Source organism: Strix uralensis, chromosome 5 (assembly GCF_047716275.1).
Source record: "Strix uralensis isolate ZFMK-TIS-50842 chromosome 5, bStrUra1, whole genome shotgun sequence".
NCBI classification, from domain to species: domain Eukaryota; kingdom Metazoa; phylum Chordata; class Aves; order Strigiformes; family Strigidae; genus Strix; species Strix uralensis.
In genome coordinates, this window is record NC_133976.1 from 71,533,574 (window position 1) to 71,557,989 (window position 24,416).

At 38.1% G+C, this 24,416-nt stretch overlaps 1 protein-coding gene across 2 annotated transcripts in view; it reads right to left on the reverse strand.

The window, feature by feature from the left end:
* The window catches only part of FGD4 (FYVE, RhoGEF and PH domain containing 4), a 118,008-nt gene that overhangs the window by 27,066 nt on the left and 66,526 nt on the right, over positions 1-24,416 (reverse strand). For both annotated transcript variants that reach the window (XM_074871567.1, XM_074871568.1), the window contains exons 2-5: positions 18,220-18,384; positions 10,916-11,096; positions 7,541-8,027; positions 215-304 (exon numbers count right to left, since the gene is read on the reverse strand). In XM_074871567.1, the coding sequence (XP_074727668.1) occupies positions 215-304; positions 7,541-8,027; positions 10,916-11,096; positions 18,220-18,384 (923 nt within the window). The remainder of the gene's footprint in view (positions 1-214; positions 305-7,540; positions 8,028-10,915; positions 11,097-18,219; positions 18,385-24,416) is intronic.

Genomic DNA, 24,416 nt, shown 5'->3' on the forward strand with positions numbered 1-24,416 from the left:
TTAAGATCCATAAAATTCTAATACTTTTAAAATTGTAATATTCTTAAAATAGAAACACAGGCAAAGTTATGTGGCAAGAGCAAATGATTGACTGGAAAAGTCCGCAAAATGTGAAAAACATACCACCTCTTATGTAATTTATATATACACTTATGCATAGACATTCAAGTGAATTCAAGGCAAAACAATAAAACCAAATTCAAGAAAAATGTACCCCATCTAGGAGGTCAAGTCGGCTAACATAGGCTTTTTCCGTTTGCAGAAGTTCACTGGCAATTTTGTGACGTTTCTGTTCATCTGTCTCCTGCAGAAAAATAAGAAGAGCTCTTAGGATACGGAAGAAAATGTAATTTAATACTAAAAAAAAAAAGTTGAAAAGACATGTGATTACCTTACAGTCCAAAAAAGCAACTGAAATCCGAGTTTCACATTTAGTAATAGACACCCCGTTTTGAAAAATACAAACTTTCTAGCAGTTTAATCAAGATACAAAGTCAAAGGAGGATAGAAATCAAACTGCAGAACAAAACTGAAAGCCAAAAACATTTAATATTTCCCAGTTTGTACAGGGATCTTTGCCAGAGCACCAACTCCCTACTTAACAGATCAGCTCACATCCTGGTAATCGAGTACCACCGACCTTTCAGAGCTGGAAGAACTGATTTGCAGAGTAAGAGGGAACAGATGGGATTAGTTGGTGTTCGCCCCCACCCCCATTTGGAAGGTTATTTGAACTGCATGTTCTTTGCACAACAGAATTATTGAAAAATACTGTACAAAATGTTTTATGTTCATCAATACACTCATTGCTGATTAATTGTTGACTGCAATTAGACGGCTCCTTTGCTAAGTCTTTATGGACGTCACTTCTGCATCTTAAGAGAAGTTTTCACTTTAGTCTTTCATTCCACAAAACGTATTTTTGATTCTTCTGTGGAACAGAAACTTAAAACGTTTAGTTCAAGTTTCAATATTAAACTAAATGTGTTAGAATATAAAATTACGAGTTGCTATGAGAAGTTACTTCAAAACAAGCAATGAAAGCACAGCCTTCTACAATACTAAAACACTAGGGAAATGCCTCAGGCTCACAAGTGTCAGATCCAACAAAAATTACACTTCCATTACAAGATTTTTCTTCCAGATCTAGTGCTAGCACTGAAAAATGTTGAGACCTAACGACATCCAAGTCTTTAAGTAAATGGCAGTTTTATCATGGTGCTTATGGGAAAGTGGTAATTTTCTAGACAAACTGTAGAAAGTCTTCATAAAGAAATAAAGAGGAGAGCTTGAAAGAGTTATTTCTGATTTCAGACTGCACACTGCTTTCCACAAGAGTACGATAAACATTTGCAAGAACATTTATAAAGATGGTTTGCAGAATACTGAATATTAAGTACAGTCTTTTCATTTAAAGCACTTCAGTGGCTTTTTTCCCCTTTTCAGTATTCAATAAGTATTTCAAATTTGAACACATTTCAATTCTAATCTGCAGTGTTAACAGCCACACTGCTACATGGCAAGCCTCCTCCCTAAATACAGGCTTTCATAGTCACTTCAAAGCTGTTCATTAAGTCTGTTTAAATCATTATAGCAACCACGGTAACCTACAGAACAGCATTTTAAGTGCTGTCAAGAGACACCACAGGGAGCTAGAGGATTAGTTATTACAGCTACAGCATGCCGTTTAGTGCAGCCATTTACAAGGGATCTCACATGTGGACTTGAGGCACAAAACCACGGAGGCTACTGGTTCTGTAGCAATTCTATTTTTTTTCTCTCTCCAAAACCCCACCTTCTCCCTGAAGCACTGCTACAGAACCAGTCCACAGTTTTCAGATTACTTGAACTAATTAAGAGAGTGTAAATCACGCATAGCAGACTCAAAAATATCACACGAAATGAGCAATTCAGAAAAAACATTTAATCCTCACTCCTAAATAAGGGCAAATCCCTCTTACTCTCCCACTATGCTCTGACTCCAGCTTTCCCATCCTCTTGCTATCAACCTTGCACATCTTCCTAATTCTTGAACCTCAGTCTCCTTTCTACATCAATCGCAGTACCCAACACAGGAATCTTCCATGTAGGAAAAAATACACACCATGGATCTTTCAATCACAATGGCATGTTCTTATTCTGGCATAAGAACACCCACCTACAGGGTTAGATCAGTGCAAAAACAACATAAAACTGTATTGCTACTTTTCTTTTAAGGAAGTCCCCAATTTCCCACCTTACCCTCTCAGTATTTGCCCACATGTGACATGAACTCCCAGCTGTGTTTTCTACTACTAGCTCCATCCTCCTCCCTATTCATTCACCCACTTCGGTGTCTTATCCTGTCTAAAGAAAAGCATCTGGTTTCCACAACGCTGCCCCAGCTTCCTTCCTGTTGGAAACAACAGGTTACAGGCTGTTTTGCTAGTAGTGGCATCCATCTCCTGTGGAGTGGCATCCATCTTCCTTGATGGAAGCGTCAGCCACTTGTCATGAGCACATGGGGTGAACTGGGACCAGATGCATGGGTGAACACATGGGTCCTGGCACACCATTCTACACAGCAAGGCACATTTGGTGGAAAGACACCATTGCGCAAAGCCAGTGCTGCAGCTGGCATGCATGTTTGTGTGTGTATATCTATGTATACACACACCTGCACACACACACACATCTATATTTTTTTATTTTCTGCTTTCAGGGAATTCATTCACAGCCATCACAGCTCTGCTGTAGCACACACAATGCTGCACTGCACCTCTACCCCTAGCTGCCCACCCACCCCTCCTTGAAGCAGGCACGCAGGGAAAAGCCAAGCTATGGGCTCAGGGCAGGCAGACCCCAAGAAGGGGCTCAACTTCTGCAGACCCAAATTTGGCTATTCCAAGTAGCAGAAGGCAACTTTTATGATATAATTTGGAAATAAATCCTGAATGCTGTTTGTGACAGTGAGAATGACACGAAGCCATTCGTTACTGGAGCTGTTCAACAATACAGCCTTGAAAAATCTTGTAGAGATAACTGAGGAAAATTCTTAAAGGAAAAAACTTTAAAAACCATGGAAAACATGAAGTTAGTATTCAACTTCTCAGAACTTCAATGCTTCCCTAAAGAACTACCATATCAATATCTACATAATCTAATCATTAACCATAAAAGGGAATTTTAATTATCTTAAGTTATAAGTTAAGCTTTATTTTCATGGGATATAACCATAAATGCACACATCTCTTCACAAGGAAGATAACAAGATAATAGAAATGAAAGATATGGACACATTTTTTGCCAGAAAATTTTTATATTTCCCTCCTATGATTTCGTTATGCTTTTAGTACATCAGTATTTATATTGCATTCCTTGCAGTTAACAAAAAATACTGAGACAAGAAGTTACTACAAGGTATACCTGGACACATACTTTAGCACTTCAAGCACAACTTCTCAATGATTTCAGGGAACATTTCAAACTTCTATGACAATCCATAACACATGGCAACTCAATGTATAAAACTGAACAGAAACAGTTAGGGTGCTATATATAAAATGTTCATGTTAGAGGAACACGATTTCAACTGCCAATCAAAATATCAGAAGTGTGAGATAGCAGTAGGTCCATGAGGCAGGACTTCAAACTTGTATCTCTATATGGATGCTTACAGTAAGTATTTCACCTGGGCCTAGTTATATATTCTTTAGTACAAAGTTGTACATCTGTAGAATCATTATGTTACTATAGATGCTTAAGAAATCAAAACAAGTAATTTTTACCTAAATTGTTCTTGAACCCTGAAATTAAGAAGAAGTATGAAAAATGCTGCTGAGAGTATGAACTTTTTTCATCTGTGCTGAAATTTCCTAACATTGTCTTTCCATTGTCCTAAACTTTCAAAAATTATGCGAATTTAAAGCAGCCTTTACATAAACCAAAATTCTATTATAGCCATAATTTATAATCCCAACCAAACAGGAAGCATCTCCTATCAAGAAAACTATACCTACCAACATGACAGAGATGCTGCATATGATTCACTCCTACTTAGGTGTAGCCCTTGGTCCATGGGCTTTGCAGTAATATATTAAGCAACACAGACAGGGTGAGAGATGTAGAATATGAATAAATATAATTCAATCTATGTTGTGCTTGTTTGTTTATAATGCTGAGTTTGGTCTAACATAAGAGAGTGGGGTTTTCTTTTCTAAACCCATTCATGTCATAGCTGCTTCATGATCTAAAGATTTCTTCCCTAAGTATTTGGAATATAAATGTAAATCTCCAGGAGAATTTAAGATTTCTTTTAATCTTGAGTCCTCAGTTTCTGAAATCAAGGAAAGCACTACATTTTGCAAGACTTGTGATGAAAATCCTGAATGCTACCATCACCTTCTGGCATATTAAGTCTATACAACAGTCCATTGCACAAATGATGGGTGAGTTTCTTGTACAAGCAACCAAGAAAAGCAGTAAAGATCTCTATATCCCTAATGAAGCAATTCTTCTGAAAAGGATTTTCACGTTTATATTGGGTGCTAAAGATATACAGCTCTGTTCATGATTTATTGCTGCTAAAGACCACCATAAAATTGTAGAACCAGGAAGAAGCTGATAGAACCTCTCAAGTGTTGCAAAGTAAAACATTTCTTGGCAAAGTGAACTTTGCAACAAAGTTTCACCCTATTTAAATCAAAACTTCACCTTAGATTTAGAAATACATGATTTCCACCAGGTTTTGCACCTGAAATACAAGAGCCCCCAACATTACCATTAAGAGTAGACATCAAGCATGGACTTTAATAAAGATGTGCAATGGATTCTTCTCCATCTGTGGCATACATGCAGTCTATATCCCTATTTTCTACCAGTCTCACAACAAATACTGAAGCATTTGTCATCTTGTCTTCAGTTAGCTCTAGCAGCAGATTTCTCACAAGATGTTATTCAGGGACTTAATTGATTGGTATGTTCTTGTACTATTCAGCCTCCGCGTTTTGGGCAAACCAAATTTTATGACAGAAGGTGCTTCTGCTGCAAAGGCAAGAAATTTTTAACTTTTAATTGTCTTTTTGCTTGTGATATTTGTGGTTTGTGACTTTCAAACTAATTAAGCAAATAAGAGAAATAAAGCATACTCTACTCTGGTCATTTGGGGAAAATGTTTCAGAACACTGTCAAATTTAGTATGTTTTGGCTCAACTTTTCCAGTACCTGTGATTATCTGACTTTAGTCAGATCTACAGTGATAAGTGGGAAAAAAAAAAATATTTGTAAGAGCAGCATTATTTCAAAATAAGCTTTTTTTTTCCAAGTCCAAAAAGTAATTCCTGCTCTGGTTTTGCACCATTCCCCAATTTAATTCACCCCTTCCAGCAGTGGACTTGTATGCATTTCTTTACTTCTGCTGTACATGTATGCATTTACAAAGAGATAGCACCACTTTTTTCTCTTCCCTGAATTAGCAGAAATGGCATGCAAGAGACAAAGAAGATACTTTGCATCAGTATCGAAATATATATATTGGATGAATAATTTAAAGTTTGTCTATGACTTGCATGCATCTGTTCCTATTGCTTTCAGTCAACAGTACCTACACTTGCTTAATTAAAAAGGGCATAAGAGCGCTGTTAATCTGTGCAGTCCAACTTCAGCTGGACTGCATCCCAGTTTTAAGATTCTTTACTAAGTGGGCGCTTAGCAAAATCACAGACTGTGTAAATGCTCTTTCTTCTTCCCAGTGCCTGCTTGGATTGCAGAAATAGCTTGAAGCTCTACCAGACCTCTCCTGTCTCTCATCACCCTCCCCCTGTTCCAGACAGCAAGGCAGCAGCTACTTAGACCTCCATAGGGCTGATCTCAATCTACAGGTTGCATTAATCCAAATTAGATCAGTGTTTGATTTTAGGAGGTGTGGTCCTTAGATCAGTCTGTGGTAGACTTGCTTCTTAATCTCACCACACTAAAGGGGATGTCCTTGTATCGCAAGCAAGCTGGTATTCCAGGAAGTGCTGCTGTGACCCAGAGTTCAGTTTTACAGAATCAGTTCTCCACCGATGCTGACTTAAGAATCATCCTGAATGGGTCTGGTTTGTTTTTTTACCCTTCAAGCACCAGCAAACAATACATCTAGTAGCAGTCACATTGCACCTCACAATTTGACTCTTGGTCAATATAGGACAGATCACATGTGTTGGTCCCAGCAGCTCAAAGACAGATTTTGATAAGATTGCTGCCATTAGCATTTGCCCAGTTCCTTCCTGGACTTTACAACAGGACTGCCTCCCATTTCTGCCTTTTTTCTGAAAATGCTGCCAGCACCTTACTGTGCGATTTGTATTCAAGCTTAACAGCATTGCCCACAGAGCTCTTAGCGCTTTATTGGCACAAAGAGGGGAAACAGGCATTGCCTGACAGGAGATAGAAACATAATGGAGAGGTGTGGCACATTAAGGTGCCTTGGACTGTGAGCAGGCTTATGTTTAGATGAGAATCATAACATTCACGCATTACTAGCAAAAACAACCCATGAAACAAACAAGAAAATCCATACAACCCATCGCTTTCTTAACATTACCTAGGATATTTTTTCCCCATAATACATGAGAATTTCAGACTCACTTTTCCCACACGCAGAATTTACCCTCAAGCATGTATTTATGTGACCCCTACCAAACTCAAGGGCTGGGAGACATCTGTAGTTACTGATGCTGGTGTACTCCTGACAAGCAGTGACAAGCTTTATCAGTGCTCAGCTGTTTGGCTCTGCAGTGAAGAGGAAGGCCAGGAGGGTCCAGCCCAGCTCTCCCTGCCATGATTCACACATGGCATGGCTGGATCAGAACTGTTAATGATGTTCACTGGCCACCAATGTTTCAGTATGAGAAGGCAAACTGCATAATCAAACTTTTAGAAGTAGAAACATGCGCAATTTTTCAGCAATTAATTTCCCAGGACAGATTTTCTTCCACCCACTTATTTCCCTTAATTATTTAAAACCTTCCTTATGAGAAAGCTCAAATTCACCATGATGCAACTTCGCCTTGCTAACAAGGCATGTATTTAGTATACTCTGAACCTTGCGTAGATCTATCTGATAGCTAGCAGACTGCCACTGCCTTTCCAGCTCTGACTTAACAACTACATCCAAGTTAAGGATTCACATGACAGTTCTGCCTGAAGCCTTGTCGCTGCAGTTTACTACACATGGAATTTTATTTTATATACACCACTGATATGTGTCCCCTGTAGTCTGACACAGTGGAAGCATAGTGCTAAACATGTACACATATTTCAGTTTCAATATTTTTAAACCTCAGGAAAAAAGAAAGGGAGGGGGAGGAAAGGGGAGAGAAAAGAAAAAGGGGGGCAGGAGTGAAAGGGGGGGAAAGGCAAGCAAAACTTTTTTTCCCTGTCTTTTTTTCAGACAAAAAATAATCAAAAGATTTTCAACTTCCTGACCTGCTCTTGCAAGTTTATTTTTGTAAAGAAAAGCCTAGAGAAAATACATAAAGTAGTATTATATCAAGAATGAAACAATTTATCTTTTTACCTTTGTTTCTACCGGTTGATCTTGCTTGCTGATTTCCTCAGTTGGTTCTTCCTTCACATTAGTATTAATTTCTAGAGTTTCATTTTCAGATGGGAGCAGAGTATCACTGCTTGGAGTCCTGTAGCAGCTGTTAAGCATCTGTCCTTCACAGGCAGTCATACTTTGCAATGACTCTCCAGAAATACTTTCTCTTTCCCCATTTATCAAGCTGCTGTTGATGGCATTATCCGGAACCAGGGTGGACATAGCAGAGCCACGATCTGATAATCTCCTGTCCTCATCTTCCGTCTGGTCTTGTGCTACTACTCCGTTGGCTGTGTGTAGCTGTGCAACCTGAGTTTTGTCGGTATTACTGTTTCCCTGTTTTTGTAGTGGGTGCTGGGAGGGGAGTTTTGGCTGAGGTGACGCTGTTGACCCATATCTTCCTTGAGATTTAGAAATGTGGAGAACAGAGGAATCTTTCTTCAAATCACTAGGATTTAACGGGCTACAAACACCAAACAAAGCATAGATGAAAGAAAAGTTAATCATGGTGTTATAGAAAATCCCTGATATGGGGAGTAGGAGAGTTGCACCACGCATTCCTCCCAAATCGTGTTTTCCTGTGTTAATATTGTTCCACTGAAACGCACACAAACATGCGGGTCTTACTGCAAACCCAGAGTGACATCCATATTGATTCATTACATCCTCATGTGTCTTGAATCTCATTTGTAAAATGGAAGGCAGTATGATCAGCTCATGTAACAGCCAAGGGAACTGAGGCACTGATACATGAAGCAACTTGCTCAAAGTGTCCCAGGAGATTATCGGTAGAAATGGAGAAAGACTCATGATCTCCCAAGCCCCAGTCCAATGCTTAAACTAACAAGCAGCCTGTTCCCTAATTGCCCTTTAATTATACAAAATTCATGAAAAGTGTCCAAGAACATTTAGCATTTCTTTCTTTAGTTCAGCATATTACAGGAGGAGCTTTAAATTCTTATTCCATTTCTTCCGCCATTTCCTTATTTAGCAGTGTCCTTTCATCGTACTGCATCTTTTTTGAAGGTTTTTTCCCCACCATATTTTATCTCTGCTTTAAAAACATGTTATCCCTTGTTCATACCTTTCACTATCTCTTTCTTTTTTGAGATTTTGAATTTTAGACCAATATAAATGGTAGCCTAGTCTGTAAAAATGCTTGGCTTCATTATAGCTAAAAAAAAAAAACCATACATTTTTGTCCGAAGTACATTTAACAAGCCATATTCAACTTGCAAAAATATACCATGACTGTCCTCTAACATACTGTTCCTAGTACGGACCATAAATCTTCTGGAAAGATGAAGACTGCTTATAAACTGTATGTTTACTCCTTACTTATAGGACAGTTTACACAAATATTATGAGCATATTCTGCACTTTCATACACAGGGCTCAAAAAATATCTTACGCTAGCTTTGTCATCTTCCATCATATAAGAAAGAAATTTAAATCAGTTTTTCTTTAGTTCTGTAAAGATTATGCCTTTTTTAAAAAATAAACTTAACTCCAAGATAGAATTAATTTATATTTTTCTATTGCATGCACACAGCAAAGAGGTTTAATTAACTTTTTGCCATGCCTACATGTCTGTGGGCTCTACAGACTAATGAAAATAAGATACCATAATTGACAATCAGAGTTTGCAGTTCATGAACGTGCTATCTAGTCACTGGAAGACCAATAATTACAAGTGAAGCTCACCTTCACGGAAGACACATTTTGTGAGCTGAGCTCATTTGAAAAACAGGAATTGCTTCAAAGGCCATAGCAGGATATTCCAGAACTTGGCATGCTAATTATGAAAGTTTCTCATAAGCAGGGATCATAGAGTTGAGGAGAATTTAACCATTGGAGAGATATTATTGGGTGTACTTAATGAATGATGTTGGGCGAAAAGCAACTCAGCTTCCTCTAGTCCCTCAAATAAAACATCCTTATTTTTAAGTCTACAAATAAGAAAGTTTTCCTTGCTTTCTTTAGAGCTTCCTTTAATTGCATAATATTGAAGAAGTTCCTGTACAATGCAGCAGGCATGTCTAGGACGAAGAAATGTAGGGCTCATTGATGTAGGGCACAATGAACCTGAGGAGTTTCCTTTCAGAAACAATAAAATTGTTTTTCTAAGGATACTATCCTGTTAAAAAGACTTGGGTGATGCTTTGGAAGAAGACAGGGAAACAGAGATAACAGGACTAGAGACCTGTGCTGGAAGAATTCACAGGACCTCCAGTGCTGCAGTAATTTCTTTTTCTCATCTCTGAGCAGCTGTCATGACAGAGTGCAATTAAGTCTCTGCCTAATGACAGAAGTTTCTTCCAGATGAAGCTCTGAAATTGTTTCTATTCCACTAGTCAAACGTACTTGTGCAATGCTCAGCTGCTTCTGTACAAAGGATTAAATTTTCCCCATCTTGAGGGGAAATTCTTTCAATTAAAGTCTTAATACTCTGGCTCCTCAGAACGACACGCTCTGTTGTACATCATGCATTCGTTCCCGTAGGGGGCATCCCTTCAGAACATCAGTATCCCAAGGAAACACAAGAAAGCCACATCCAAAACTTGCAATGCTCAACTGTCACTGGACTGTTTCTTGAGCTGTTCTTCTATCATGGGCTTTCTGGAAGGTTGCTCTCTTTATACAGAGCAGATATATTCAGAACTACTGCTTCAGAGTTTATAATGCTTGTCACATACATCTAATTAAAGACACACAAAGTAACACCATTTTGTGAAAGCAGAGTTCACTGTGGCTCATGTTTCTCAAAGTTCCAAATGTTTTCTGTAAAAGGCCGTATCAAAATTCAAAAACACCAAGCTATTGCACCAAAATCACCAAGTACTACAAAGCAAACAGTTTAGAGAATGTATACCATATCAATACAAGTAACTTGTACAGTTCATCCTCTTCATAATGAATGCTCTGAAGAGGTTAAGACAGTATAGAAGGAAAATCAGGATTTCATGTTTTTCTATTTGCTTATAAAAGTAAATATTTGTTTTCTGCAAGAAGAAAAGAAATTAAGATTAGCTCCAATGTTTCATTCTAAAATCAGCACTTATTTCAAATTGCTGACATTTTTCAGGATGTTTTAAAAATGTTACAAGTTTGTTTCTTTTTCTTTTTTTTTTAAAGAAAAATTAAGACTAGCACCATTTGAAAAAGCATACCTTCTACAGGCCAAATATACAATTGGCTTGCACCATTTCAAAACATGTGTGGTTTTGCCATCAACTCCTCTAGCAGGGAGGGGTTTGAGCACTACCGTGGTACCAAAGTTCTTCCCCACAGGTTCAAGTTCCAACAATCCACACAAAACAGTTACAAATCAATTCAAATTCTATTACATACCTGCCTCCCTCAAAACGATTGATGAGATCTGACACTTTACTGGACTTTTCCTTTGCAACACTAGAAACAGGGGTGGGTGTCTCTTCCTCCATTCTTGGTTTCTGATTTGATAAAGCTTTATGCCTAGGGGTTTGGTATGTAACAGGTGACACGTTCTGCAGATGAATTGGCTTTGGAGGCACTGCAAACAACAACAACCATCAGTCACTCATGAATTGTTTCTTTGAACTGCCAGAACATATGTGAGATTTTTGCATAAACATACAATAATTAAGAAGAAATGCTCTTGGCTTTACTTAACCTTAAAGTTGCTTTATGAATACAGGAACTTCATATAGTTTTTTATGCACTATCTGGTATCAGGCATCTTGTTATATTTCTTGGATAAAAGCTGAACCACGTGCTACTTTAACAAGCTAGAAAATTAGGGGGTTTTCTAGTTTGTTTGTTTTTTGTAGTGTACTGTAGTAAACACATATGTGGCCTCCATAAATGCAGGTGTTATCATAAAAAAGAATTAAGCAAAGTCAAAGGATCTGTGCTGTGGAGCTCAAGAAACTGATTTAAACTGCTTCCCCAAAACTCTGGTGCTCTCCTTCGTTACCTTCTCCCTCATAACCTCAATAATAATAGTCAGTGGAAAAGGTTTTTGCCTTCAGCTTTCAGCTTCCTTTACTCACTGAACCTTTGTCTATTTATATTGCTGAAAATCTGTCCCCTTGAAAATATTTTTTATTTTTCTTGCTTCTTCCCCATCCCTACCATTCCCCAGTCCTTCTAATTAGACTGTTAATGATCAGCCACTGTTTAATACAGCAGTGACTAGAACACAAAAGACAAGGTGACACATAAAGCAACTGAAGTCACAAGTGCTAGGGATCTTTAAGTTCACTTTTATCTCTTTAAGCCACTATGTAGCATTTGTAGGCAGCAAAAGCACTTCACAGACAGGGTCTGAATGTGTTCCACTATCAGAGCAATGCATCTCCAGCTCCATCAAAAATAGAGACTTAATGAAAATGTCCTTAATTCCTCAAGAACACAACTCTATTCATTCCCACATAGAGCCCCCAAAACGTATTGTGGGGAGAAGTGAAAGCAGTTGATACGAAATTGAAAAATAACAATTATATCTGCCCTTTAATAAAAAGCAGGCATAAATCAGCAGGAGTGGGCAATGCCCTGCCAGTGGAACTGGCAGCCCCAGGGGCTCTGCCACTGCCCCACAGGCACCACGCTCCGGTGTGCCACAGGCACCAGCCCTACACAGACCTCCCAGGGAGCAAACGTGAAGGGAAGGAGGACAGGAATTGGCATTAGGAATCATGTGCAACTCATGGTAGAAAAATAAGCACTAGTACAGGATACACAATAGATGGATGTGAAAAAGCCATGTTCCTCGCATCACTGACTCTAGCATAGCTTATTGACTTACCCTTGAAAACCTGTGTACCACAGGAATGAGCTTAAATCCCATCAACTGACATTTGAAAGTGTTGTTGAAAAAATTCTTGCAAATATACTATCACATATTATGATAAACTTGAAGGAACACTTGATTAAGGGCAACTTTCCATCTCTACATTACATTAAATTTATAGGAGACAATATTTATCTGTGCTTCCAATAACCTAATTGCACTTCAGTGGGATTGTAGCGATTGCTGCAGTCTGAAAAGCACCATGAGGGACTCTATGAAGAAATTAATGTATCACGAAAAGCTGTAGACTTCAACTGTATCAACTACAAATGCTGATAAATTAATCAGAGGAAGAAGGAAGAGAATTACTGTAGATAGATGCTTTTACTGTGTATATGTGTATCTTTGGTCCTTTCAAGCTTTATTTTATATTTATTAACACAAGCAAAAAGGCAAGTTTGGGGAAGGATGCAGTGCAGAAAGGATGACTTAAAATACTGTAATTTTCAAATAGTTACAATGCAATACTGAAACAAGCAGGATATTAAATTGTGTAACTGCTTGAGCATCTGCAGTAACTGAAGCCCCTCCTGAGAAGCCACATACATTTGCTCAGCCACAGCTGCAGTGCAGTGGAGCAGCTTTCCCTATACTCCCTCTTCTCAGGGAGTTTGGAGAAGGTCTGGCAGAATTAGGCCATCGAGCATCAGATTATTGTCCAAGCGCCAAACAGCTTGCTGCACTGACAAAGACGATGGGACAGCTGAAAAAGGCGACCAAGCGGGCTGGGAAAAGCAGGACACATAATTGAGCACGGGCACTGCCATTCCCTTGGGGAGGAGATGGAAAGGAAAGGGGACACTGGGTGGATTTACTGACCAGCACTATGCTAGTTTGTAGAATCACCTCTAGCTCTTGCAATGGATTCTGCATAACCTGTGGTCCTGTGATTTCTCTTATTTAATGGACTCGTACCTCTCTTCAATTCTTTTGTACATCTCATAAAATGTTAATATCCTCACAAGGATATATTAAAACTACTAAACCTGAGGGAATTAATGTCTACTGATAAAGCAGAAGGAATTAGTTGGAAGCTATTTTTATACTGGATCCACTGGGACAAAAATCAAATTCTAGGACGTTCTGTGGAAGCGTTGCACACTTTTGCAGCTATTACTGAAAAACCCCCAGCTTAGCAGCATTTCAGTAGGGCAAGCACAAGGAACCTCTGGTCAAACTGGACAATCACAGTATGTTCAAAGTCCCTGTAACGTCTTCAGAGGAGAATCACAAACCAGTCACACCAATTCCTTAATGCAAGATACTTTCTTCTTTACTCCCTATTACCATCTAACAGACAGCATTTCCCCTAATCAGCTGCTGCTGTAGCTACTGTAAGTTTTAGAAATAGAGCAATGGGAAAATGACAGTCACAAGATCAATGAAAAGAAAAGAATCAGTAGTGTAAAAAAACAACCCGCAAACCTTCTTGTAAGGTCAACCTTGTTAACATGGATTATGGAAAACAAATTCCATTAATTCTCTCCTCAATGTACTTCTGTAGTGTTTTGTTTTAATCAGATTATTTTTCAATGTGCACACAGCAAGGATCTTAAAGAAAAAAAAAAAAGAGAAAATACTGGCCCATTGTAATACTCTGCATAATACAGAGCTCTGTTTGAGTCTATAAATACTCTTGTCTCTATACTGTAGAATTTTGAGCTCATTAGGAGATATGAACTGCATATTCTGCCCAGAGAAAATCCCTCAGTATACTCAGGTAGCTGCTACTGTGTAATGCTCACCAAGATACCTAATCAAGATTTAAGCTGCAGCGCCTAGTTGGGCATTCAACTTTGTACATAGGAGGTAATGCTACAAATGGCTCAAAAACTGCAACCACCTTTGCCGACTCCAAAGCCTATTAGCAAAGATCATTTATCTCTTCTCTTAGAAAGTATAACGTGTTCAATCTCCCTCTACGCATTTAACTCCTGCTGGTTAAAAATGCTGCTATGCTTGTATTCAATGAAAGCACATAAAAGTTCCTGTGGTAAGCAGCTACAGCTCTCCTGGCTGAATCATCCTTCATCACCTCCTTGCATGCACCATCACCTTCAGGCAAATCAAATGAGCACAGCTGGATAGATACCAAAGACTTACACTCACAACAACAGTACAAAATAACTAGTAACCTAGACTCAGCAGAAAGAGAGAAAAAGTCATCTCCTCTTTAGGATGTACATTTCCACATTTTTATATCACATCAGAATAAGTGTCTTCCAATAATATATTACAAAAGAAGACCAATAATAGTCAGATGTGCTGTGTTCTTTCATTTGTTTTCTTCCTGGAGATAACGTTTGGGATTTAGACGTTTTGTTGATAAAAGAGACATTGCTACTGGTTTCTTAAAGCACCACTGAGCTTGGAGAAGTCTAGCCAGAAACAGCACTCAGTTTTAGTTCAATTTACCTTTAACTGTAGAACTTTCATTAGCCAGAGAAATAGAGACTATATCCCAGACCTTTCAGAGGTCTTTCATCTTTTCTGGGCCCAGGCCACTGAGTATCTTCAAAAAACACAGACTATATTACAATTAACTGAGAAAGGAGGACAGGATTGATGCTACACAGTACAGTAGACGGCTAAAACTGACTGCTGAAATCTATGTGTTAAATGCTTTGTGGCCATAACATTTCACAGTAGCACAAACCAGGCTGTCTTCTGGAGTGGAAAATCATCTCCAACCCAAACAAAAATGCCTCTTCAGCCTCAGCAGGAGATTCACAAGTACTCCTAAGCACTCATTAGAAAAATTTAAATGAGCAACTGATGCACAGCCTTGAATTGACAAGACACTTCACTACTTTGAGTAAGTGTTGACATTTCAACATATTTTCCATCCTACAATAAAACTGCCTGGTACAGGCAACAGTTTCAGTACCCAGTATTTAGTAATTGTGCATCATGCAAGAGGTTCAAAAAGCCAGGAATAAAAGAAACTAGAACAAATTGGTCAGTTTGTACATGTCACTCTACATGCATTCTGCTACTGTTAAGTTCAGATCGCTGCCCAAATATCTGTAGGTAAAGGCAAGTTTCAAATTGTCTAACAACTTGCTTCATCTCTTGTGCATATTTGCCTTGGAACTCAGTAGCATATTTTGCTATTTCCACTGACTACCTCCAATCTGGATTAGTCGACTTTATCAGAGAACACACTACACTGATGCAAAGGCAAAGCACCATGTTTCACAGCTGGTACAGACTGTGACTGCTTTTCTCCCCAGTCCTGATTTCTTTGCTTAACTCCCTCATTGGCCTTCAGTCAGTTTCGGGCTTTGTTCCAAATTTGCTAAGATTGTCATGAATCAAACTGTACTCAACACAGAAATCTGACATGTGAATTGCTAAATTGTTGATGGAAGGAATTATTGGGGAATAAAAATTGCTCTTTTACTGTCAGTGTATCAGACAGCTAGTTTGTTTTCTCCTTGAAATGCCAGGAGAAAAAAATGAAAGTGAAAAGAAAGAATTTTATGTTGGATGCTGTGCAGAAATTTATTCACTTGATCTAGCTACCCTGAGTGATCTGTTTCCAAATATTTAAACTACTTCTCAGAGACCAAGTACAGACAAAACAGGTTCAGAGGCCAGGTTTCACTTCAAGCACAAGATTCTGGACATTTTCCCCTCTATATTAAAGTTCTATTTCCTCTATTAAAGTTAATTTTACTAAAAATAGCTGTACCCACTTGCAACACAACCTTAAAGTCATCTTTACGTGTCTCTTTTTAAATATATACATTTTGGTAGGTTAGATGAAGATCATTTTGCAGTTAGTTCATCAACAACCAAATACAGTGGCATTACAAATTCAGGTCTGTCATCTTGTTTCCTTTCACTATGAAGGGACACTTAGTATTTCCATGACTAGACCAACCATTTGGAATAAACATTTCCTGCTACTAAAAACCTAAAATGTTTCTCAACCTGTACATGAAAAGCTGTTAAGAAAAAATAAATTAAAAACCACATTTAAACCAATAAACTAGAGCAATTTAGTTTGCTTGGATAGTTTGGACTCCCAAATGCTTGCCTCATTCATTCTATTTTGTTTTGTTTCAATTAAATAAAAAGGCCAAAAAGATATACTATAGAACTTCAATATGATGCACATGTTTAATAGAAATAAATGGAGAAAGACATAGGCCCATGAACAAAGCAGGCAAAAAATACTATTTACAACATTATTACTGAATACAATCTACACAGCTGCATTTCTTAGACTACACCACTATTCCTGGCTATGCCACATTTCGGAGCAAGCAATTTTGACAAACACAGAAGTCATGGCTAGGAAAGAGTAACAACAGCTGTGTAACTACTTGAATGAAAGGTGTCCAGTAATACCCAACTCCTAATTTATCTAACAGCTAAAATTTAGAATAAGTGGTCTGGGTTTTTGAAAGGCTTGAAATTATTTTATTGATTGCCCATTTCTGTTTATCCATTAACAGATTTCTAAAATATCTTTCTTTGGAAGAACATGTGCTCTCTTGTTAACTCAGCTTCAAAGACCTAGGACTGGTGCAGAAAGGCTACTCAGACAAGTCATGTGTACATATGATTCATAAAAACAACCTAGTTTAGTGAACAATAGTGGCAAAAGTTCTATAAAAACAAGCAATACAAAAAATATAGCTTTATTTTGCTCTCATTCTCCCCGAGTAAACGAAACTTTCTTGACACTCCAATAAATTTCCAACCCCCTGAACTCCAAGTTGAACTCAGGACTGATGCAAAACTCTTCAAGATACATTTTCCCATTAATTGACACACAAATTGTTAAATCCACTACATGATGACTCTAAGTTATTCTAGTTCCTATACATGATTTAGATGTGATCTCATTTTCTATAAGTATTCTAGATTCTGTCATATCAGCACTATGTCTCAGAATCCAATTCACTGAACAGGATCACGATATCAGTCTTCTAAACTCACTCTTTTTCTCCACTTTTGAGGTGAATGAAATTCCTACTGCATGTCACTCCTGAAAGGCATCAGTCCAGATTCGTTTTGAATCCAAGACTTCCAGAACATACTGACTCTTTGTTGTGATCAACTTCAGCAGAATCATCAATATTATTGAGAAGACCACATAAAAAGATGGTTTGAGGTTTATATGTCTAAAGTCAACATGTAGGTTGACCTATTTAGCTTCTAAAAGTGAAGATATTATTTACGGACACAAAGAAGGGAAATCTACTTCTACTCTACAGACTTTATTAGTCAGCTTTTGCTGCACAAACATGAAGTTCCCATCTTTCCACATACTCCAGCAGGAGGGCTCCTCTCGAGCTCCACTAGAACCCCAAAAGGCCCTGAATATCTTCCCCACCACCCCCGCCTTGAAGCCAGCCTGCCAAACACTTCAAAAATAGTATCAAAACCTTTCAGCTCAAATACAGTAATTCTTTTGAAAAATAAGCCCTAGCAATAGCTTAATACAAGAAGGGTTTACACACGTTCTCCCATCTCTACCTATCAGCCACTTCTTGGGCCAAGAATGAATTTAACACTTGCTGCCTGGCAGTAAGTGCATAGCAAATTACTAGACATTTGAGATAAAAAGCATAGCTAGACCTATGTGCTTGTAACATATTAGTAAGATCAACCTTCCTTCTGATAACCTTGTTCAGCAAAATATCAGAAATTACAGATTCATGGAGTATTTACAGAACACCTGTATTTCATTTACGAGCTTTTACCCCACTATTTTCTTTCTGACAAATAGAGTTCTTTCAACGTGTGCTATTTCTCTTAAAGTCTAAGATGAAGAACGATTTCCTTAACAGAAATATTTGAGACTACTTACCTTGTGGCTTTGGATTTGAAGCTGAACGTGGGGACTGTTTAACTGGCACACTTCCATTTATTCCCTGAGCCGCTTCATTGTGTACATTCTGCTCAACTAGCCTAGTTGTGGCACCCGCCGTACAAGATCTAGACAATATTAAGGACTTTGGACAGATGCTGCTGCCTGAAAAACAAATACATACAAAAACCCAAGAGTTAGAAACAGGATTAAATATAAGGTAGAATGACTATAAACACATTTATTAAGTACTAACACTTCTCTACAGAGAAAATTAGAAGACTCTTCTCTTAAAGAGTGTCTCATCCTAAAAAAATGCTTTGCCTTTCACTGAAATTTATTATGTTCTTTAAACCTTGAAGAGCTGGATATAAAAAAAGACTTCCACCATGACTAGCCTAAGCTCTTCTATAAGAAAGATTACAATATCTAACAGATCTTTTCCTATCTGAATTGTCAATGTGCTTGTTCAACAGAACTATAGGTAAAACAGCATTTTTGTTCAGCCATTCTATTTCTGTATTCAAAGTGTTCACAAAATGCTATACATTCAAAAAGTTTATTTTATCACAGAAGGTAGCATCCAAAAATTAGCTAAATGTATTACAACTTTTTTGTAGGAAAGGGCTCCTATTGTAAGTATTAGAAAAAAAGAGCAAAGCAAAAAGCTGGCTGACTCTTCTATTTCATTTTTTCCTACCAGAATGGAATTTATTCTGATTAAGATCAATATGCTATTGGCAAGAAAGCTGGAAGAAAATATAAAGCAAAACATATTCAAACAATGTAGACTGTAATAAAAGCACTTATTAGAATGTGATTATACAAGCCTAAATCATGCACTGTTGTTTTGGTGTGTGAAAGCAATTGATTCTGTAAACACGATCAAAAACTTGAAATAATAATATGAAGGACCTTGCGATCTCACTTAGGTCAATATTCGTTCATCTCAGAATCCAAAAAATTCACAACTTTTTTTGTGGGGAGTAGCAAGGGAAAGGAGGAAAAAATCATCTATCATTTATTGCACTGTTGTTAATTATTTTTATTTTTAACAAAATCATTAGGGTAGAGTTTTGACACTGCAATTTATTGTTATTATTTGCCTTTGCTTGCTTGTACTAGTAGAAATGCAAGCACAAGTGGCATTTTCTTTAAACATTTCCAAAAAAAGCAAATGCAAAACTGTCCTGGTTTAACCAGGATAGGGTTAAGTTTCCCCAGCAGTTGGCGGGGGAAGCTCTAGCTGTGTTATTCAGATACCATGGGGATGTCACATCCTGGCAGGTCACATTTTTCCTGGCGCGGGAGCGCGGTGCACTCGTGGTTTTGTACATCGTGCTTCAAACTGCTGTATTTGGTAGCTATTTTGCTCTGTTCATTGCTATCACTATTACTGTTATTGCTGTTCTTGTTGTGTTGCTATTGCATTGTTGTATTAAACCTCTCCTTATCTCAGCCCCAGGGCTTTGTATTTCACTCCCTTTGTGGGGGAGGGGCAGCGGCTGCGTGGTCTCAGACCCCAGCAGGGGCTAAACTACCACAAAAACCCACTCAACCATTTCATAAGGTGATCCTCTGATGTCTTCTGAACAACAACTGCTCTGCAGAGCCTGGACCCTCTGATCTAATCCATTTCCTTCTCCCATGGCAAAATCCGTCACATCATATCAAGCCATTCCCAGCAACATTTAAGCCTCCATCTTAGAACAGCAGTGGAAAGAGAAGCCATAGCTCTTGCTCAACACTGCTTAAAGATTCTTCAATGTTTTGTGGATTCTGAGAATATTTTCAAGTATTTATGCTTTACTTCTCAGCAGCTTATTCTTCCTTTTAAACGCTGAAGTAGCCCTACACCAAAAAGCTGCCTCTACAAACATGGAGACTTACAGAGGTCCATGGTGAGATCAACAACCCACGCTACCAAAGTTCCAGTACTCGGATCCCAATGCACGCAAGACACCCATGGCTGCACAGTGTGGCATCTTTTCCTCTTCCATTTCATTCAATTAGCAAGGAATCTCCCAAGAACATAAAGGTTGCTGGTCCTAGAATGCTGCAGATAATCTAATGAGGCCCACCATGTATGCAAAGTTCTCAGACATCTGTGATCTTAGGCAGAAATTCCTCAGCTCTGTTTTCCTTGGATATCACTCCATACACAAAAAGTTGTATTGTTCTACAGCAGTAGGACCTCTGTCCCACAGCATTCTTCAATGCCTAAGAAGGTACCTTAAGTGGTACCTTAGGGAGGTGGGAGTACTGAAAGCTCTCAGACAGGCCAAGTCATGTGTTTTGAAGAGTAATATAGCCACATCAGGATGATCAGCTTTTTTCACATGTAAAGCTGGAATGGAAAAAGGTAATGGAAATCTAGTGACACCACACTTCTATATAAAACTGAGTAGTCAAATTATGTGGATAAAAATCATCCTTTAACATCCCTGGAAATCTGAGCCCTGTTTTCTAGTCTGTAAAATGTATTACCTTCCAGGTGACAGACAAGAAAATTGTGGCAGAAATACAGGAATTTTCACCACAGACTTGTATCTAGTGTACTGTATGCAAGTATATTATAACAAAATCCCCAAACACGTGATTTTCAGCACATTACAAAAATACCAAATTCTTGCTCCACAATCAGCAGCATGCATTTCAATAGGGCTGCTCAATTCTGTCCATTTAAGTAAGCAATAACACCGTCTACCTTTTAGAAATAATGTTGTTGCCCTGTAAGTACAACTGAAAATCCCATTAGACATGCAAAAAGTCAAACATGCTGCAAAAACCTGCAGCTTTTACTGGGCTGAAGTAGATTCCCCATTGTGATTATTTCTGACCTGATTAAAGGAACACTCGTGTATTACTGCTATTCCTATGCTTTATAATAACAGAAATTTTCCTTGAAGTCAGAAATGTAATGTGCGACAAAACACTACCAGCCAGTTACTGCATTCACTAGTATATGATTAATACCAACTCTCATAATCAGGGATAATTAAATACTCTGAAGATGAGAGAAATGTGGGGAAAGATTTAAAAAAATTCAAAATGGGGGCAGGCAAGAACATAAGCGAGAAAGAGGAGGTAATAAGTAAAAGAAAAGATAAATAAACACTGTAAATTTGATAAGCACTTAATTATTTTGCTTATCATCTGCAAGGAAATGAGAAGCTAGAATGCTTGCAAACATGCTTGCATTTGCAAGAATGTTTGAAGCTAAGCGATGCATTATCTATTTTTTCAGAGCATTCTAATTACAAGTAACTTGAAGCCATGAACATTTACACAAACATAATCAGCCAGCTTGAAATGCTAGTAACATGAAAAAAAATGGTTTATTTATATTCACAGAAGGTTAAACTAATGTTTTATTATTGGATAGGTCCTCCATCAGCAGTTCCATAAGCTTCAGGAAGACAATATCAACATCGTTAGGTCTTCTATTATATTTATTTTCAGTCCCGCTTATAGTACATAGTGCATCACTGTTCCATCACTGTCTAATTTGTACTGCCATTATGATCCCACTCTTTATCATATATTCTGAATGAAAGAAATGCAGCATTTCTGGATGTAACCAAAGTCTATGGGAAAAGGGTTATTCTCTTGTGACTGCCAGGAGACAAAATTTAAGTTTCAAAATTACTTCTCTTAAAATTATACAGCTATGTATACCTAGTGTGCTAAGCATCAAGAACACCTGCCATAATGGCTGTGGTCTTAATGTTCTACTGCTAGATCTTTTCATGTAAGATCTATGCAAATCTTCACCCTTCCTACTCATCCTTGGACATACATGGAGGTTCAGCTAATAGTCTACCTACCAAGCACTGGTTTAGCCACAGTAACCTAGCCATACAATCTCCTGCATCAGTTCAGAAGAGCATTAAGTAGCAATGACACTACAAGAGACTAATTCAACCCATCCACTTACCCACCAAACACTACAGATGCTGTAGCAAGGCCAGGACAAGAGTGAGCAGCTTCCTGAACACAAACAAGAAAGTAGAAAGCAGCTTCTCACCCAGGCAGTTACAACAGATTTGTTGAGACCTGAGCAGGAAATCTAGTAAATCAGGTCATAGATTTTGCCCACAATCATGTCCAAACGTGCCCTCAAAACTAAGTTTCTAGCAACTTGGTACCTACCCTTACCCTTCACAGGTTTGACCTGTTTGTGAGAGGAGCCAACATGTTACTAAGAGGCTTATGCTGCTGATGCAGACCCAAACATGTTTTAAGAATAACTGGACTAAGTCCAAACTATTGGAAAATTAGGAGTACGGAGGAGCAGAGTAGGAAGTCTGGGGGTCCAAGTTTCTCTCATGAAAAAAATCTACCTTCCTCCAAATTCTATTAAATGCTATCCTCTCAAGTTAATTACACATTTGTGTTTTGATACATCTTCACAGTGCTGGTAAGAGTTGTGAATACTTTGCAGCTGCAGAATAGTACAAAAATTTCATATTGATATTCTGTTCTGTGCAGATGGGCTCTAAAGGCTAAACATCAGGTCAGCCTTTAGTGTGGTAAGCCACTGCTGGAATACTTGCACAGAGCTGATAACCCAATTCTGTAAAAAGAGAAAAAAAACAAACTTTTGCCGAAGTCAGGAGGGCTGTCTCACTGAAGAAATTAAGTCTTCTTTCTGCAAGAAGGTGCTGACCAAAAAAATAAAAGGCAAATATCATAAGGTTTAGAATTATCTTTGAAAAGTGGAATCTCGGCAAAGCATAGGACACAGATCACATTCTATTAAAGGATTCGTTCAGATACAGATGCTGGCAAAATGCAAAAATGTAGGATTTTTTCTTGCAAAGCTATTCTCCAGACACAGGCAAAAATAATCTAAGTCCAGCAGAACAAGGTAGGCCACTCTCTGAGAACGATGAAGATGTAAAGCATATAAGGCTACTATTTCTCACTGCATGGGAACATTCCTAGAACTACCAAACAAATATTATCCTCCCTTTCATAGCATTTATTGCATGGAGTAAATAAATCTTCAAGTAAATATGGTAGGTATAAATTGTAGATAGCAATTGTGTATTGATATTGCTCTTTTAAAAGTGTATTGATATTGCTCTTTTAGTTCAACGACCCCTGTGAATGCCCTCACAACATCTGATGGTGAAGTTAAACAGATGAAACAATACTGAACTTAAAACCGGCAGGCCAAACACTTCTACACAATACTTGCTAAGAACTAGAAAATATTCAACTTCTTGGTAGATATGCTACCTTACACAGTAACATAAAGCAGAGGTTTCCAAACTGTGGTATGCATAACAGAGTATGTGAAAACTTGCCACAACATACAGAGCCATAATACAGGAGAACCAAAACAAGCTTCAGCAAGTTTAATCGCGCAACACAAAAAAGATATTCTAAGAGAAGCAACTTTGACTTTTGAAATAATTTAATTTTTAGTAAACTAAGGTGGGTTGTACAGAGCGTCAAGTGACAGAACCCACTTCAGACATGCACACATATCTGCTTGGTTTAAGATGAGACATCACTGTGTGCGTTTGGTTTGTGGGTATTCCTGAGACTCAAGCATCCAATGGTGCCTTTCCTATGTTTTGTCAAGCTTCATAGTTGTTCTGGCTGGAAGAAACAATGCATCTTTCCCACAGTAGCTCATTTTTAGACTGAAATAGAACTTACAGTAATTGCTACTAAAGAGCTACAGTTTGCAAAGTTACCAGCTATGGATGACACTACATTTAAATAGGTTACTGGCTTCAAGATCACAAAGTCTGAGCTTTAACAGGAATATTAAGAAAATAAGATTTATCAATAATCTTCTCATCTCAGTCTCGGTATACTGTATATTGTGCAAAGTAAAGGACTGAATGGTGAATTTCACGTTCACTACAAATGTCCTGCCAACACTGGCTACAGCAGGCAGACTCAGTGTACTGCTGTCTGTCGTCCTGTCTGCCTGTGATCTTTGTCCTTTTGGCTCCGATCTAATAGTTATTTCCATGCAGGCAGACTTGCGCATCTGCTGTGGGTCTTCTTAAAATGAGTAAATCGGCAATTAATGGGATTATCTTTCAACATTTGTCAAAATTTTGGATTAGCACAATAATATAACATGCACTACTGGAGCTGTTCCAATAAAACAAAAAGCACTGTACAGAACTTCAAATGGCTTTTTGCCCAGACTGAGCCCAAAAAATATTTCCTTA